The sequence below is a fragment of the Morchella sextelata genome, assembly GCF_020137385.1.
Source record: "Morchella sextelata strain SCLS chromosome Unknown scls_22, whole genome shotgun sequence".
In the NCBI taxonomy this organism is placed as follows: Eukaryota; Fungi; Ascomycota; class Pezizomycetes; order Pezizales; family Morchellaceae; genus Morchella; species Morchella sextelata.
The window spans coordinates 1,167,067-1,182,069 of record NW_025408637.1 but is presented as its reverse complement, the minus strand read 5'-3'; the positions used below and the strand labels follow the sequence as shown (position 1 = coordinate 1,182,069).

Sequence of the window (15,003 nt, the reverse complement as noted above, 5' to 3'; positions counted from 1 at the left end):
GTTCTACGCTACGTCATAGGGTTATCTTGGATCTTTGATCAAGATTGAACAACCCCATAGTCTATAGTCCCGCATCCCTTGATACTAAATCCTCGCCTCGGTTGTATTCCTTGGCACTATAGTCCTTCGTCCATAGACCCACATTATACGTAGGTTGCGTCCTCTATCGTCAACCAAGACAACACCATAGTTTACAATGTCGGAACATGCATCTATTGATTATCAACAACTCAGCGATAGTCTCCAAGCCCTTTTTCGAGCGCATCCACAGGTCGATGATACTGTTGGAACTGAAGCCTATGCGCTTCTCCAACAGTACCAACATGGTCTTGCTCAATATGCAACGGATTTACAGGAGGTAGAAGCGGAGGCCGAGAGGGCGAGGAGAAGGTTTGAGCAAGACCTTGTTGCTGCCCGAGCTCAACAGGCTCCTGTTGAGGCTGTCGCCCCAGTGCAAGCACCCATCGAAGACAATGTTCCACCTGCACCCCCAGTACCACCCGCTACAGATACTACCTATCGGTCGGAGAAGCTCCCAGACCCTGAGGTATTTAAGGGGGATCGTGATCGAGAAAGGGTACACCTGTTTAAGCAACAAATGAAGATTAAGTTATTGGGAAATGCCGATTGCTATCCCACACTACAGTCTAAACTATCCTATGCATTCAGCAGATTGGAAGGCGTTGCCGCCAATCAGTTTTTACAATATGTCGGTGAAGAAGGCATTGCTTTGCCCTCTATGCTACGATTTTATTAGGTTTTGGATACTGCTTTTGGGGACCCCGATCGGATGCGTACGGCTAGGAGGAATCTTAGGACCATCCGTCAACGAAATCGAACGTTCGCCGATTATTTTGCTGAGTTTCAACGGTATGCTGCTGAGTCAGGTATGGATGAAGTCTCTCGGATTGAGGCTTTGATGGAAGGTATTAATGCGGAACTCGATGAATCAATGATACACCATGAAACTCCCGCAACAGTAAATGCCTGTGCGACACTTCTGCAATGGTTGGATAATCGTCGCCGAGCTGCAGAAGCTAAGCGAGGAAGTAAAAAACCTTGGAATGCTACTACTATTCCGGCCCCTCGTCCTCCACCAGCAAATCCTGTTTCTGCTCCCCGTGCTGCCGCCCCAGTCGCCAATGCACCTGTTACTGAAAGTCATCCCTCATCCCGCCCGGGAGGTGATGTACCAGTGGATCTATCTGGAGGACGTCGTCGCCCCTCCCCTACCGAAAGAAATGCCCGCTTAGTTGAGGGCCGATGTTTCTATTGCGGAGGTGTTGGACATATGGTTAGGGATTGTCCCCAAGCGAGGGCAACTGGAAATCAGTCTAGGAGACCTGTGATGAGAGGAGCAGCATTGACGGTGGAGGAAAACGATGGAAGCGATAATGAGTCGGCAAAAGATTTGTCCCTGCACTAAGTGGCTTAGCTCAGAGACCATTTAAGGATTTTTCTAGGATGTGTATTTCTGGTTTTTCGGTATCAGAGGAGGAAATGGATGGAAACCAACTTGTAGCAACTTGTTCGATTTCACAGAATAAAAATTCTTTCATCCCCATCTACGCTCTTATTGATACCGGAGCATCAGGATACGCTTTTATTGACGAATCTTTTGCACGCCACAATAATCTTACAATGACCCCCCTTAAAATACCTCGCCGCGTAGACGTTATAGACGGAAGACCTATCAAATCAGGAAAAATCACCCATATTGTCGATGTCTCGCTAGACATTCATGGCCATCAGGAAACGGCGCCATGTTTTGTGACGAAGTTAGGACACTATCCAATCGTGATGGGAATACCTTGGATGCGACGTCATGATGTTACAATTCAACCAAAGGAAAATCTACTTGTTTTTGACTCTCAAAGCTGTTGTCAACACTGTTCGCTTAGTGGAACTGCAGTTATTGTTCATGGTATCTCAATTCCTTTACCGGAACACCATACAGTTATCGTTTCAGCAATTGAAAAATCTACCATCAATATTAAAGAACTAGTACCGAAGGAATTTCACCATCATCTCCATATGTTCCAGGAATATGACGCTTCAATCCTTCCACCTCATCGACCATCCCATGATATCGAAATAGTGTTAGAAGAAGGCAAACGACCACCATATGGACCCATTTATGGATTGTCTCAAATCGAGTTGAAAGCACTACGAGAATATCTTGATGAAAATTTACCTAAAGGATTCATTCGGGCTAGTGAATCACCAGCAGGAGCACCTATACTGTTTGTGAAGAAAAACGATGGAACCCTTCGACTCTGTTTTGATTATCGAGGTCTAAATGCAATTACAATTAAAAATCGATATCCGTTACCATTGTTAAAGGAAACCCTAGCCAAGTTGTCAAGAGCACAATACTATACCAAGTTGGATTTACGTTGGGGATATAATCAGATCAGAATAGCGGAGGGGGATGAATGGAAGACGGCATTCCGGACTCGATATGTACATTTCGAATATGCAGTAATGCCGTTTGGATTCATCAGCAAACCCGCAACCTCCGCCAGACGCTCTGGACGCTCGAGGCGCCCAGGGCGCTCGGTAGACAAACTGCCTCTCCAGAGAAGCAGCAGAGCGTTCCTGGCGCTCCCTGGCGCTTAGCATTCCGCCCTGGCGCGCACTAGGCTACTCGCGCGCCCTGGCGCGCACTAGCCCTCCCAACGCGCCCCGACAGTGATACGCTTACCCCGACGCAATGCTCTCTCGCCTGACGCTCTCTCGACGGAATGTTCTCTCGCCTGAGACTACTACCTATCTCCTGGACGCTCCTGGAGCTCTCGCGACGCCTCAGGAAGCGTTTTGTCCGCTCCTGAACCTCTCTGACGACTCCTGGGTATATCACTAATGCTTCTGGAGCACTCCCGACTGCTCCAGCGGCGCCCGACGCACCGCATTTTACCTTTCAGCGCCATGTTTTTACCAGGCATACTACTCTTTGCTTTAGTAGGCACTGCTTTGCAGAGCATCCAAAACCGTGATTCTATTACTAAATACTAACACTACAAGCGTCTTGAAATCGCCAATCGAATATAATACAGGTATATAGGTATCTCTCCAAAGCACTCGCCGCTGCTCTCCAAAGCACTCGCCATTGCGCTCCAAAGCACTCGCCGGTGCCCTACATATCCTTTTCCTCCTCCCCTCCCTCGCGATCCTCATCTTCATCCTCCTCGCCTTCCTCTTCCGCTTCAATGCCCCGAAGTTGAGCCTGAACCACCTCTTCCTGGCCGCCACCGTTGTCGGAGATATCCCCTGGAGCACTCGGAGGTGCTCTCCGAGCATTCCGGAATGCCGCAAGATCCGCCGCTAACGCTTCGTCGTCCTCGCTAAATCCATCTTCCGGTATCACCTCAATAGTGATACCCTTCTTCTCTCGTATCTATCAAGGTTAGCCTCCGTATGCAGAAGAGCGCTCCGCCATTGTAGCACCCATCTATAGCATACCTTCTCCCGGAGGTTATCCTTGATCACCTCCAACGTTGCCTCCTGATTCTGCCTACTCCTCCCCTTCCATGTGTTGCTCATCCTGTTGAACGTTTCTACTCGTGTGCAATGTCAGCGCGCGAATCCACTATAGCTCTGGGAGCATCTGTTACTGCTCTCAAAGCACTCGCTATAGCTGTAAGGGGATCAGGGATGCTTACTGACAACACTCTCATTCTGTGACTGGAAATGGTCAGGCTTCACGTATGTTCCCGTTGACCATGCCCGAATGCCATGCCAAATTGCAGTGGATATCAGGCAAATAAATGTAGGGGTAATCCGCTCTAGGAACTCGGGGTCTTTTACCCCTCGCATCCTGACCCCATCAAAGTATTTATAGTACAATATGTCGATAATCTCTGGCGCAAGAAACCGTAGACGGTAGGTCTAGTATCTGTTAGCAGCGTTCGCGAGTGCTCTCCAAGCATTCCGGGTGTCCGGGTGCTCTCCGAGCATTGACACCCGAGTGCTCTCTGGTCATTGACACCCGAGTGCTCTCTTAGCACCCCCGGGTGCTCTCTAGGGATTGATCATACCTCGTAATGCTGCGCAGGGCTCAAGAAGCGATCATTCTTTAAAAGATACTCTACTTAAGCAGCCCTCGCCTCAGGACTCGAGAGCTTTCCAAGCCCATAGATGGTCGAATCCGCCAGGGGCCCTTTAACCTCGTGCATCAAGTGCGAACGGACTCGGGAGTGTAGACTTCTGACCTATCGTTGTCAATTACGCTTCCAGAGCACTCGTCAACGTTTCAAGGGCATTCACCTGTTTGATAACGACCTCGTCCAGATCTGGCGCACATCCCACCCTGCGACTGGCAGCTGCCCACATGTTCACTACCAGTACCGAAAGCCTCGCTGCAGGTGGAAAAGGCTCATGTAGAAGAGTGTGGTCCCCGATTAGCGTGCTGCACTCCTTCTCAATCCTCTGAGCCTGCATTGAGAGAACGTTTGCACTCCTCGAGCTAGGTAACAAGGATCTCTGAGATAGGTTGCTCGCATGAATGTTAACAGTGCTCTCAAAGCGGTCGTCAGTGCTATCGGGAATACTACCAACCTCGCTTTCTGCTATAGGAGCATTTCCTTCCCTAATAGACGACGAAAGCTGTGCAATATCGTAGACTCTTGGTTGCGCTTCTGGTAAATATACCTGAGGGCTTGAGGGAATCCGGGGACTGCTCATAGAGCTCTCGCCAACGCCCTCAAAAGGCGGGGAGGAACGATAGGGGCGGTAAGTAGGTGAGGACTCCCCGTATCGAGAGCGCAATGAGGAAAGATCGATATGGCGCGTCGAAGAGCTGTAATCATGATAATAAACAGGTTCAGAAGGCCTAGACTGTGTGGGTATTGGCGGTGCTCTCTGGGATGCATTCTGGCTGGGTGCCGAAGTGGGAGCTGCTCTCCGTACTACCTTTGCACCCGGACGTGCTCCCCTCTAAATCGTTAGCGTTTTGTCCTTAACATTAATGGGTGGGATGGAGTCGAACCTGTACCACATCCACCGACACGTCGGAGGAAGCAATAACCTCCACTACGGCTCCGGTTGGTCTCCTCCGAGCATTGCCCAGTGCTCTGGCAGTAGTCGGCTGCACTGTACGAGGCCTCTTCCCCGTACTCTGGGATCTCTGCTGAGTGGAGGCTTGAGGTTCTTCCGACTCCTCCGGGTCGTCCAGGTTCTCCTCAGAGCTCTCCTGGGCGTTCTCTGGGGAGTCATCATACTCCGAGTGGCTGGTATCGGCGGTTTCCTCCACCTCTGGCACATCCTCCTGATGCTCCTGCACTTCAACGCTATCAGTATTGCCATCGGGGAGATGGAATTCTACCCTTCTAGGGCTGCTTCTTCCAGTGGATGTGTCGGTAGAACACAGAAGCCCTTTACGCGCTATTGGGGCGGTTGTCGACTGACTACTCCGAGTGCGGGCTGGCAGTGGAGTCAATGGTCGGCAAGGTATCTCAGACTCGTCAGTCAGTAAATCTTCATGTTCTTCAGGTCGTCTTGGGAGTCGTGGGCGCTTTGGGGCAAGAGGTGCTGAACCGGAGGAGCGCTTGGTGGGAGCCATTCTTATGGCTAGCAGGAATATCCTCAGTGCTCTAGGAGCACTCGCGGTATCTTTGATTAGAAATCAATTCTTGGCGAGAAAATTTGCGCCGCTAATCAAGAAGAATTTGCACGGCTAATCCTCCTACGGCAGGGATCCGCTCAACCGCATCATTTGTAATCACTCGTTTTACTGCACTTTGCACTTTCTGAAGCAATACCGAGTGCTCTGAGAGCAATCTAGGAGTTTGACTCGACTCTGAAATAAAAGCAATGCAATTACGACACGGAATAATCTAATCTAATCTAATCTCATCTAATCTCATCTAATCTCATCTAATACGACAAAACACATCCATTGATATATGCTCACAAGACAAAGGAAATCCAAAACATCAAATCGTACAGCACCTCCATCTCAGTAGCACTCGCGAGTGCTCAGAGAGCAATCTGTACAGCTTTTCAAAGGTTAGTAGTGAGAAATCCGCAGGAAGAGTGGTGAGAGACTATACCAAAGGAGACTAATGATGCCCACCACCATCACCACCACCACCGCCTCCACCGCCTCCAGCTGGCCCACCACCTCCACCACCACCACCACCACCGCCTCCACCACCGCCTCCAGAAGGTCCACCACCACCACCACCACCACCACCGCCCGGAGGTCCGCCCGGAGGAGGAGGAGGAGGAGGAGGAGGAGGAGGAGGAGGAGGAGGAGGAGGAGGAGGAGGTCCGCCCGGAGGAGGATTACCACCACCACCACCACCACCACCGCCGCCCGGAGGAGGATTACCACCACCACCACCACCACCACCACCACCGCCCGGAGGAGGATTGCCACCACCACCACCACCACCACCACCGCCTCCAGCAGCAGCCGCGAGTGCGTCAGCAGCTCTCTTGGCTGCTAGCCCGGCAGGCGTCCAGATTACTCCCTGTGCAAAGTTTGCGTCAGCAACCCCTACACCCAGAGGATACTTCCTCAGGTATTTGGGGTCTAAGTCGTCGATAGCATCCTGCTGTCTATCGCGACGTCTAACAAGAGTCTGGATTAGCCTTTGATTACTGGCATCAGTTCTGGGCAAATATACCCTCAGTCCTTTAGCATTTATGCGGTGATTTCCCTCCTCGTAATCAGAGTTCTCTGCTGGAATAACGATCGTGGTGTAATCGTCTTCCTCGATATGAGGGAATGCTCGTGTCAGCGGCGGTGTTTCAGCACCACCCAAATTAGCACCCGCGCCCGCTCTGTGGAGTACCGCCAGTATCCTCCGAGGCCTGCCAACGCTATTCTTCAACCAACCCTCGACCTCTTCCGAATCAGTGATCTGCACCTCCATCGGCCGAACAGGAGGATTGGATGCCGGTGGAACGTTATCGAGTGCTCCCCAGATACTCCTGATTGCTCTGCCGGGTGGGGTGTGCTTCAGGATCAAATTGCAGAGCCCTGGAAACGTTATCTTGGTCAGAACTCCAATGAACGAATTCTGATTTCGTCGATGGTTCCAGTCATAGATAGGGGGCGGGGCAACCCTGGAGAATGCTCCTAGAGCATCCGGGTCTACCACCGTAACCATTATGGAAGCTCTATCGAGATCTGCGGACACTGGGTCCCGTTTACGCTTCTTAGAGCGTTGGGCGGGCAGACCACCGTCCTCATCATCATCGCTATCGTCAGCAACTTCTTTATACTCGCGATTTCCCTGCCCCCTCGATAGCTTTTCCTTCTGCCCAACATCACCGATGAGCCACTTCAAAGCGTCCGCGAGTGCTCTGCGGGTTGCGGAATCGCCTCCGTTCCACATAGGCAGGAAACCACGGAGAGGACGTATGTTCAACACATGGAGGCATAGAGCATCGAACGCTGCTGCTCCGGAAACGGTTTTGTTGACCCAACCGGTGTTCTGCATCTCCGCTTTGAGGCTGTTGCGGATGTTAGTGTACAATTTAGGGAGGTTGATCAAACCTAAAGCCATCTTTGCTTTGTTTGCCTCAGTCATTCTGCCGGGGTATCGGGCTTGAGAGATTGGGGATGATGCTTCTGGAGCACTGGCGTATGTTGCTGTTACGGGCATGCCAAGTATTTACGGGAGTAAGAGAAAAGGCTAATTAGATACCCCAATACCCTCTGTATGCTAATGTCAACTCCGGTTCGCACCCACGAGGTGCGGTGCGATCGATATGCGACCAAATGCGGAGTTGCGGTTTTCCTAGTTAAAAAACACGTTTTCGACCCCAATAATAACCCCCGGAGCGTCAAACCGCCGGAGGGGAGTGTTTTGGTACCGGTGGATATATGAGGGACAGCTGGAATCAATCGGATGGAAGTTCGGACCGCTCGGAGCGAATCGGCGCAAGCTGCCAGCCGACCGAGTACCTATCGGCGGTACCTGTGGGCATGAGAGGACTCTGCTATGTGGGAAAGCGATGTGGGAAGAGGCCTGAGTAGGTAGCCTTGCCGTCCGAGACCTCCGAATAGCCGACGCTGATGATTACCCACCAGACGGCCGATGGAGAAAAGACATCGACAGGGAAACGTGGATTAGAGTGGATAAATAGGTTGAGGGGTTGTAGCGGATTTAGGAGTTCGGGTTACGGACTTAGGAGTTAAAAGTTCTTGGTTGTTTTTCAGGGTCTCGGGCATGCCCCGAGTGTATTCTGTATTATTAGTAGACTGGGTCCTCGAGACATAAGCGAGGGATATAAATACTGTGTCATTCACTGACTAGCCAAACCATCATCGGCGAAATCAGAGTCTTAACAATATAAATCGTTGATACTCGAGTTACAACTTTATTTGACTATACTTTTTGAATTACTTTACTCTATCGTGACTTCGAACTCTACCTGAACTACTACGTCAAAGACGGTCGAATTCTATACGCTAACTCTAGTGAATCTTTGTTGATAACGTAGCTCGCGGGGCCCGTATCGGATCAAGGAGAATTATACTCGACGTTGACTGAAGAGACCTTGGAGACTTCTATCTTTGTAGCTGTTAGCCGAACTCTGAGCTCTGCGTAGTGTACTCTTGTGGTCTGGTACGCATCCCTCACAGTTACCTGAGCACGCGAGGGAGTTTCTGGGGCACGATCTCTGCGGCTTTGCCTCTGCTCTGCCGGTGGAGGGGAACTAGGTATTGGTAGCCGACGGCGACGTCGGGATTGAGAGCTCTGTGAAGCACTGGCGACTGCTTCTGGAGCAGGGGCACCAACTGGGAGTACGGTTCTACGGACAGGGGCCGACGGTTGTGGCGGCGAGCTGCCCAATTCTGGGGAAGTGCTGGAGACTCGTTGAAGTGCTCTGTTACGGGCATGCCAAGCATTTATGGGAGTAAGAGAAAAAGCCAGTAGATACCCCAATACCCTCTGTACGCTAATGACAACTCTGGACCGCACCCGCGGGGTGTGGTGCGATCAATATACGACCAAAACACGGAGTCATAAAAAACACGTTTTCGACCCCAATAATAACCCCCAGAGCGTCAAACCGCCGGAGGGGTGTTCTTTGGTACCGGTGGATATATGAGGGACAGCTGGAAGCAATCGGATCGAAGATCGGATCACTCGGAGCGAATCGGCGCAAGCTACCAGCCGACCGAGTACCTGTCGGCGGTACCTGTGGGCATGAGAAGACTCTGCTATGTGGGAAAGCGATGTGGGAAGAGGCCTGAGTAGGTAGCCTTGTCGTCCGAGACCTACGAGTAGCCGACGCTGACGATTATCCACCAGACGGCCGATGGAGAGGAAACATCGACAGGGAAACGTGCATTAGAATGGGTAAATAGGTTGAGGGGTTTCAGCGGGCTTAGGAGTTTGGGCTACGGACTTAGGAGTTAAATGTTCTTGGTTGTTTCTCAGGGTCTCGGGCAGGCCCCGAGTGTATTCTGTATTATTAGTAGACTGGGTCCTCGAGACATAAGCGAGGGATATAAATACGGTGTCATTCACTGACTAGCCAAACCATCATCGGCGAAATCAGAGTCTTAACAATATAAATCGTTGATACGCGAATTACAACTTTATTTGACAATACTTTTGAAATACTTTACTCTATCGTGACTTCGAACTCTACCTGAACTACTACGTCAAAGACGGTCGAATTCTATACGCTAACTCTAGTGAATCTTTGTTGATGACGTAGCTCGCGGAGCCCGTATCGGATCAAGGAGATTCATACTCGACGTTGACTAAAGAGACCTTGGAGACTTCTACCTTTGTAGCTGTTAGCCGAACTCTGAGCTCTGCGTAGTGTACTCTTGTGGTCTGGTACGCATCCCTCACATGCTCGTCCTCCTTGGGGTTTTGGGCCTGCTGCTGGGCCTGCTGCTGTCCCTGCTGCTGGTCGCTTTGCGGAGTGTGTTGCTGGGCCTGCTGGGCCTGCTGCTGTGCCTGCTGCGGAACGTTCGCTGTCGGACTCGGCTTCAGATTGCACTGATTCCCACTCTTTTGGGAAGAGTCTCGAGTGCCGAGTGGGCGGTGACGAGTGCTGAGGGGGCGGTGACGAGTGCTGTCGGGAGCTTGAAACCACTCGGGGATGCTTCCGGGAAGACGACGACTGCGGCGGGGGTGTCTCTTCTATCTCTTCTGGGACAGGCTGGAGGCTTTTCTGCTCTTTGCGAGACGAGGAAGGGGAGGACTTCTCGTTCTTCTTCTGCTCCTTCTTCTTCTCCTTCTTCTCCCTCTTCTTCTCCTTCTTCTTCTCCTTCCTTTCCTTCCTTCGGCGTTTTTTGCTACCTGATTCGTCGGTGTCTGGATCGCGATCTCGCTTCTTCTGTGAGCGCTCTGGAGTGCCCTGAGGGGAGGATGAAGGCTATAGTGAATATGTGATGAGTATGGTTCTGAAAGCAATAGGATTAAGGAGGATATACCATCTTATATATGATCGCTAGGTGTGCAGCTTGAAAGCTTGAACTTGAAACGAAACTTGAAACTTCAAGTTGAAGCCCAAACTTGAAACGTGAGCTGAATGCGCTTTCAAGAGGTATCTTGAAAGCTTAGATAGCAGGGAGGGGCTTGAAGTGATAGGTAGCGCTGGAAGATGGTTAGGAAGCTCTCACGATCTGGAAGGAGGAGAAGGGTGCTCTTATACCGAATACAATCAGCTATTCCAGGGCTCATCATGCTTCCGAGAGCACCCCCGTGTGCTATACGAGCATCCTCGGGTGCTGTACGAGCATCCTCGGGTGCTCTACGAGCACCCCCGGGCGCTCCCACTAGTGCTGCATATGGTGCTCCAAGCCGTGCTGAATGTTTGCTCCAATACATGACGTAGATCAATGCTCTAGGCGCACTCGAAGATTCTACTCTGGAGGTTTGATTCAATTGAATGACGTAGATGAATGCTCTAGGCGTACTCGGGAATGCTCTGACGGTAGTACCAACAGTGGTGTCGATTGGATTCCTATGTTGGGTTGGTGTTTGTGTTCTTGTTGGTGTCGGGGCTCTGTGCGCTATGAAGCTGAGTCGGAGAGTGTGTATCCTCTGAGCGTATATCCGATATTAGTATCGAATTTGGCGGTGAGAATGGTCTCTCCATGATCTGAATAGCATCCGCGAGTGCTCAGAGAGAGAGAGCGAATGCTGAGAGGGTAGAACGGAGCATCGTTGGCGGCATGATTGTGGTGATTGTTGTTTCTTCTCGTTGTATGCTTGTGTTTGTGTTTGCATTATTCCGTTGGAGATGTATGACGTCAAAATCAGCCTCGCTATGGTGGAGGTGCGAGCGCAAGGCTCACAATCACTTGGCGAGCGCTCTGCAGCGAGCACTCTGTAGAGCACTCTGCACAACCGCTTGGCGGCGAGAGCCTCATTGGATGCCAAATCGTTCGTAGAACACTCTGCACCGCCTGCAGGAAAGAGCCTCCGCCTTGGCAGACTGCAAATTCTCGAGTCCAATGAAATCGTCTTGCCCTTTTTGCAGCAAGAGGTACAGCTCCTCCGCGAATTTTGACAGACATCTTCGAACGATCCATCCTTTGGAAGCAGATGAATGGCTGGGAAATCAATATTCACTGCTGGAGCACGATCAACCTGCAGAGACCCCCGACAACACTGACGAGAGCCCAGAGAGCATTCCCGATTACTATTCAGACACGCATTACGATTCAGAGCCGGACATTTTCGACCAAGATTCGGGTAACAATTCGGACCTCGAATCCGAATCATATTTCGTGATGGAAGAGGCAGAAGGCGATTCAAATGGGCATAGTAGGGCATCTACGACAGTTTACGAGGGTGCTGGGGAGCCACTTTACCGCTCGGAGGACTACGACGAGTGCTCACAGAGCCTTCTCCAATACCCATGGCACCCATTCCGGTCAGCATACGAGTTCAGAATAGCACGCTATTTCACACTGTCCAAAGCCTCACAGGGGAACATCGACAGCTTCTTTCTACACGCTCCGCCGAGTAGTGGCGAGTGCTCCTACAGCACTGGGCGGGGTTTTATCAAGAGGTTGGAGGAAATGAACGATATACTGGGAAAGGCGAGCTGGAATCATTCGGAGGTGGATATTGGGGGGGAGAAGATCTCTTACTACTACCGGGATCCAATGGTAGTCGTCCGATATCTTCTAGGGCAACGTGCCTTCCGGGAGTCATTGGTGTATTCGCCCGTGGTGGAGCATAATGAATTCGGCGAGCGAATGTACGGGGAAATGCATACAGGAGATTGGTGGTGGGAGATACAGGTCCGTAAACTTCACCCTGTCAACTTGAGGTGCTCTATGAGCAGTCGATGATGCTACAGGAGCAGTCGCTAATGTCTTCTCGACAGAATACGTTACCGGAGGGGTCCACTGTCGTACCAATTATCTGCGCGTCGGATGGCACACATCTGACAAATTTCAGCGGGGACAAGAAAGCCTGGCCAATCTATCTTACCATCGGGAACATCAAGTCGTCGGTGCGCAACAAGCCCACAGGGCATTCATTCATTCACTTAGGGCTGCTACCAGTGCCACCGAAGCTCGGAAAGAATACAACACTCGCTAATTCCGTTTTAAGACGTCAGAGTCAAATGGCACTGCATCGTGCCCTTGGAGAGATCTTTCAAACCATTCGCGAGTGCTCTCAGAAGGGCGAGCTAATCAAATGCGCCGACGGCTACGAACGACTATGCTTTCCGGTGCTCTCGGGCTGGATCGCCGATCAACCCGAGCATTCAAACTTGCAAAACATTAGCACTAGTGCTTGCCCGAGATGCGAGGTGGAGTTTCACAATCTTGGGAGCACTCGTCGAAGCTCTATGCGCAAACACGAGGACTACAGGGAGAGGGTACAGCTATTTGGCGAGAACCCGGGCAATCTAGAACCGGTAGAATACCTTGTTGCGAGATCCGTCAAAACACTCTTCAATGCTTTCTGGGGTATGCCGAGGGTTAATCCGTACGATCTCAATAAACCGGACATACTGCACAATATTTACCTGGGGATGTTGAAGCACATGATGGAGTGGATTCAGGGTTTCTTGAAGAAGCATCATCGATTGGAGGAATTCGACAAAGCTTGGGCTTCGATTGCGCCTTACTCTGGACTAGCAGTACCAAACAAGGCATATCGTTCTACCACCTAATGGCAAGGGAAAGAGATGCGGAATCTGGGGCGGGTCGTTCTAGGAACACTCGCGGCTGCTCTGAGAAACCCGGGAGTGGCTGTCAGGAGCGACTTCGCAAAAGCTTTGAAATGCGTTCGAAGCCTAATAGACTTCCACTTAATGGCGCAATATGGGAGTCATACAACGAGCACACTGGACTATATGGAGAGCTATCTCGAGGATTTCCATAAACACAAGGATATCTTTTTAGAATTCAGGGCGTACAAGAAGACGTTAAAGGATGCGAGAGATCGAACGAAAGCAATTAGTGGCTCCCAGAGCACCCAGCGAGGCTTGGAGGAGATCCGGGAGATTCGGGAAAGATCGCACTTCAACTTCATCAAATTGCACGTCTTAATGCACTACCGGGAGCACGTTGAGCGCTTTGGTAGCATTCCTCAATACTCCACGGACGTCAGCGAGCTTGCCCATGTACGGCAGGTAAAAGAAGCTTACAGAGCGTCCAACAAGGTTGATGCTGCGACGCAGATACTGGACTATGGAGGGAGGCGATTGGCGTTAGAGATTCGAATTCTGAATCTGAAAGACATCGTCGGAGGTTCTGAGAGCACTGACGACATCCTCTGGAGCCATCGGGATAACCTCAAGGAGTTGCTCGACATTTTCAAGATCGAGGACCGCAAGAAAACGACAAATGAACGCTCAATAGTAGAAAGCGGACTGCCCCTGAAGCGTCTTTGCAACCCCTCCGCGAAATCGGAAAGACTTTTCAACGTGGCAGACGGACTGCAAATGAGCCATCTCACGCTATATCGCCTGATAAAGGAGTATGCCGAGGATGCGGGATGCTCTCAGAGCTTTGCCGGAAGCTCTGAGAGCATGTTGGAGCGCCGGGTGGAGGTTTTCACATGCTTGCAGGTTCCGATACCAATCTTCCAAAGGCCTGACGTATACGAGGTTCACAACATCAGGTGTACGGGAACAGCATCTTTTAGGAAGGGGAAAATAAGAAAGGATTGGGCATGGGTATCGGTAGGTTCCTCAGAGCAGTGGGGAGTGTTTCGGGGACGCTTACCAGGACGTGTGGAGGCTCTGTTCAAGGTGCGGGATAGCACAGGGCGCGCACATAGACTATGTGTAGTTGAGCTGCTTGAGGCGAAGGATCGTGGTATCGCTGATAGCTCACATGGGCTGCTGAAGGTCTGTAGGAGGAGGAGGAAGAGGATGTGGGTCGTGAATATTCGGAGTATATTAGGAATGGCCCATTTGTTCGAGGTGGATGTTGGCAATTGGCTGGTAAATACTAGGATAGATTTGCGTACGTGGAATGAATTCAGTTGAATGCTGTAAAGCATTCCCGAGTGCTATGCAGTGATGTGAGAGGCTTACCGGGTGCTATCCAGTGAGAGCATTACCGAGTGCTATCCAGTGATGTGAGAGGATTACCGAGTGCTATCTAGTGATGTGAGAGGATTACCGAGTGCTATCCAGTGATATGAGAGGAATACCGAGTGCTATCCAGTGATATGAGAGGAATACCGGGTGCTATTCAGTGAATGCTTTGAGGGCAGTGGCGAGTGCTCTACGAGTGGAATGTTAGACCCAATAGGACCGTCTAATTCAAAATTCGTGTCATTCTGCTAGTACGCATGCGGATTGGAAGAGGGAGGTGAGTATCGGCCGCTCAGTATCTGAGTCTGACTATCCAGCAAGCCAGCTCCAGGAGGGCGCGGTAGGCAGGCATTGGTCTTCCGACCAGTAAAGTCATCCTGCACCTTTTTCCAGTCCATGTTTGCTGCTTATGCATGGACATTGAGCTTTTCAGACGAGCCGTACCATGGCCTCAACCTCAAGGCTTATGCCTTTCACGAATCGACAGATACATACACGTTCGTCAAAGGTTTGGTA

General features: G+C 50.9%; 5 protein-coding genes across 5 annotated transcripts; 2 read left to right on the top strand and 3 right to left on the bottom strand.

Moving 5' to 3' along the window:
* Positions 1 to 1,500: 1,500 nt before the first annotated feature.
* H6S33_007207 (uncharacterized protein) lies at positions 1,501 to 2,619 on the top strand (the record flags this gene model as incomplete). Its single annotated transcript, XM_044838563.1, has 1 exon — positions 1,501 to 2,619. The coding sequence occupies one exon, from the start codon at positions 1,501 to 1,503 to the stop codon at positions 2,617 to 2,619; it is 1,119 nt and encodes a 372-aa protein (XP_044689371.1).
* A 517-nt stretch (positions 2,620 to 3,136) lies between these two features.
* H6S33_007206 (uncharacterized protein) lies at positions 3,137 to 5,560 on the bottom strand (the record flags this gene model as incomplete). The annotated part of the gene is made up of 5 exons (XM_044838562.1): positions 3,137 to 3,397; positions 3,463 to 3,557; positions 3,663 to 3,888; positions 4,267 to 4,935; positions 4,988 to 5,560. 5 exons carry the CDS (start codon positions 5,558 to 5,560, stop codon positions 3,137 to 3,139), a joined length of 1,824 nt encoding a protein of 607 aa, XP_044689370.1.
* Positions 5,561 to 6,059: 499 nt separating this feature from the next.
* Positions 6,060 to 7,613, bottom strand: H6S33_007205 (uncharacterized protein; the record flags this gene model as incomplete). The annotated part of the gene is made up of 1 exon (XM_044838561.1): positions 6,060 to 7,613. The coding sequence occupies one exon, from the start codon at positions 7,611 to 7,613 to the stop codon at positions 6,060 to 6,062; it is 1,554 nt and encodes a 517-aa protein (XP_044689369.1).
* Positions 7,614 to 8,474: 861 nt separating this feature from the next.
* On the bottom strand, positions 8,475 to 10,095 carry H6S33_007204 (uncharacterized protein; the record flags this gene model as incomplete). The annotated part of the gene is made up of 2 exons (XM_044838560.1): positions 8,475 to 8,841; positions 9,718 to 10,095. Coding segments are annotated over 2 exons (745 nt in total), but the record flags the coding sequence as incomplete, so codon positions are not given.
* A 1,339-nt stretch (positions 10,096 to 11,434) lies between these two features.
* H6S33_007203 (uncharacterized protein) lies at positions 11,435 to 14,436 on the top strand (the record flags this gene model as incomplete). Its single annotated transcript, XM_044838559.1, has 3 exons — positions 11,435 to 12,229; positions 12,316 to 13,099; positions 13,157 to 14,436. 3 exons carry the CDS (start codon positions 11,435 to 11,437, stop codon positions 14,434 to 14,436), a joined length of 2,859 nt encoding a protein of 952 aa, XP_044689367.1.
* Positions 14,437 to 15,003: the final 567 nt, after the last annotated feature.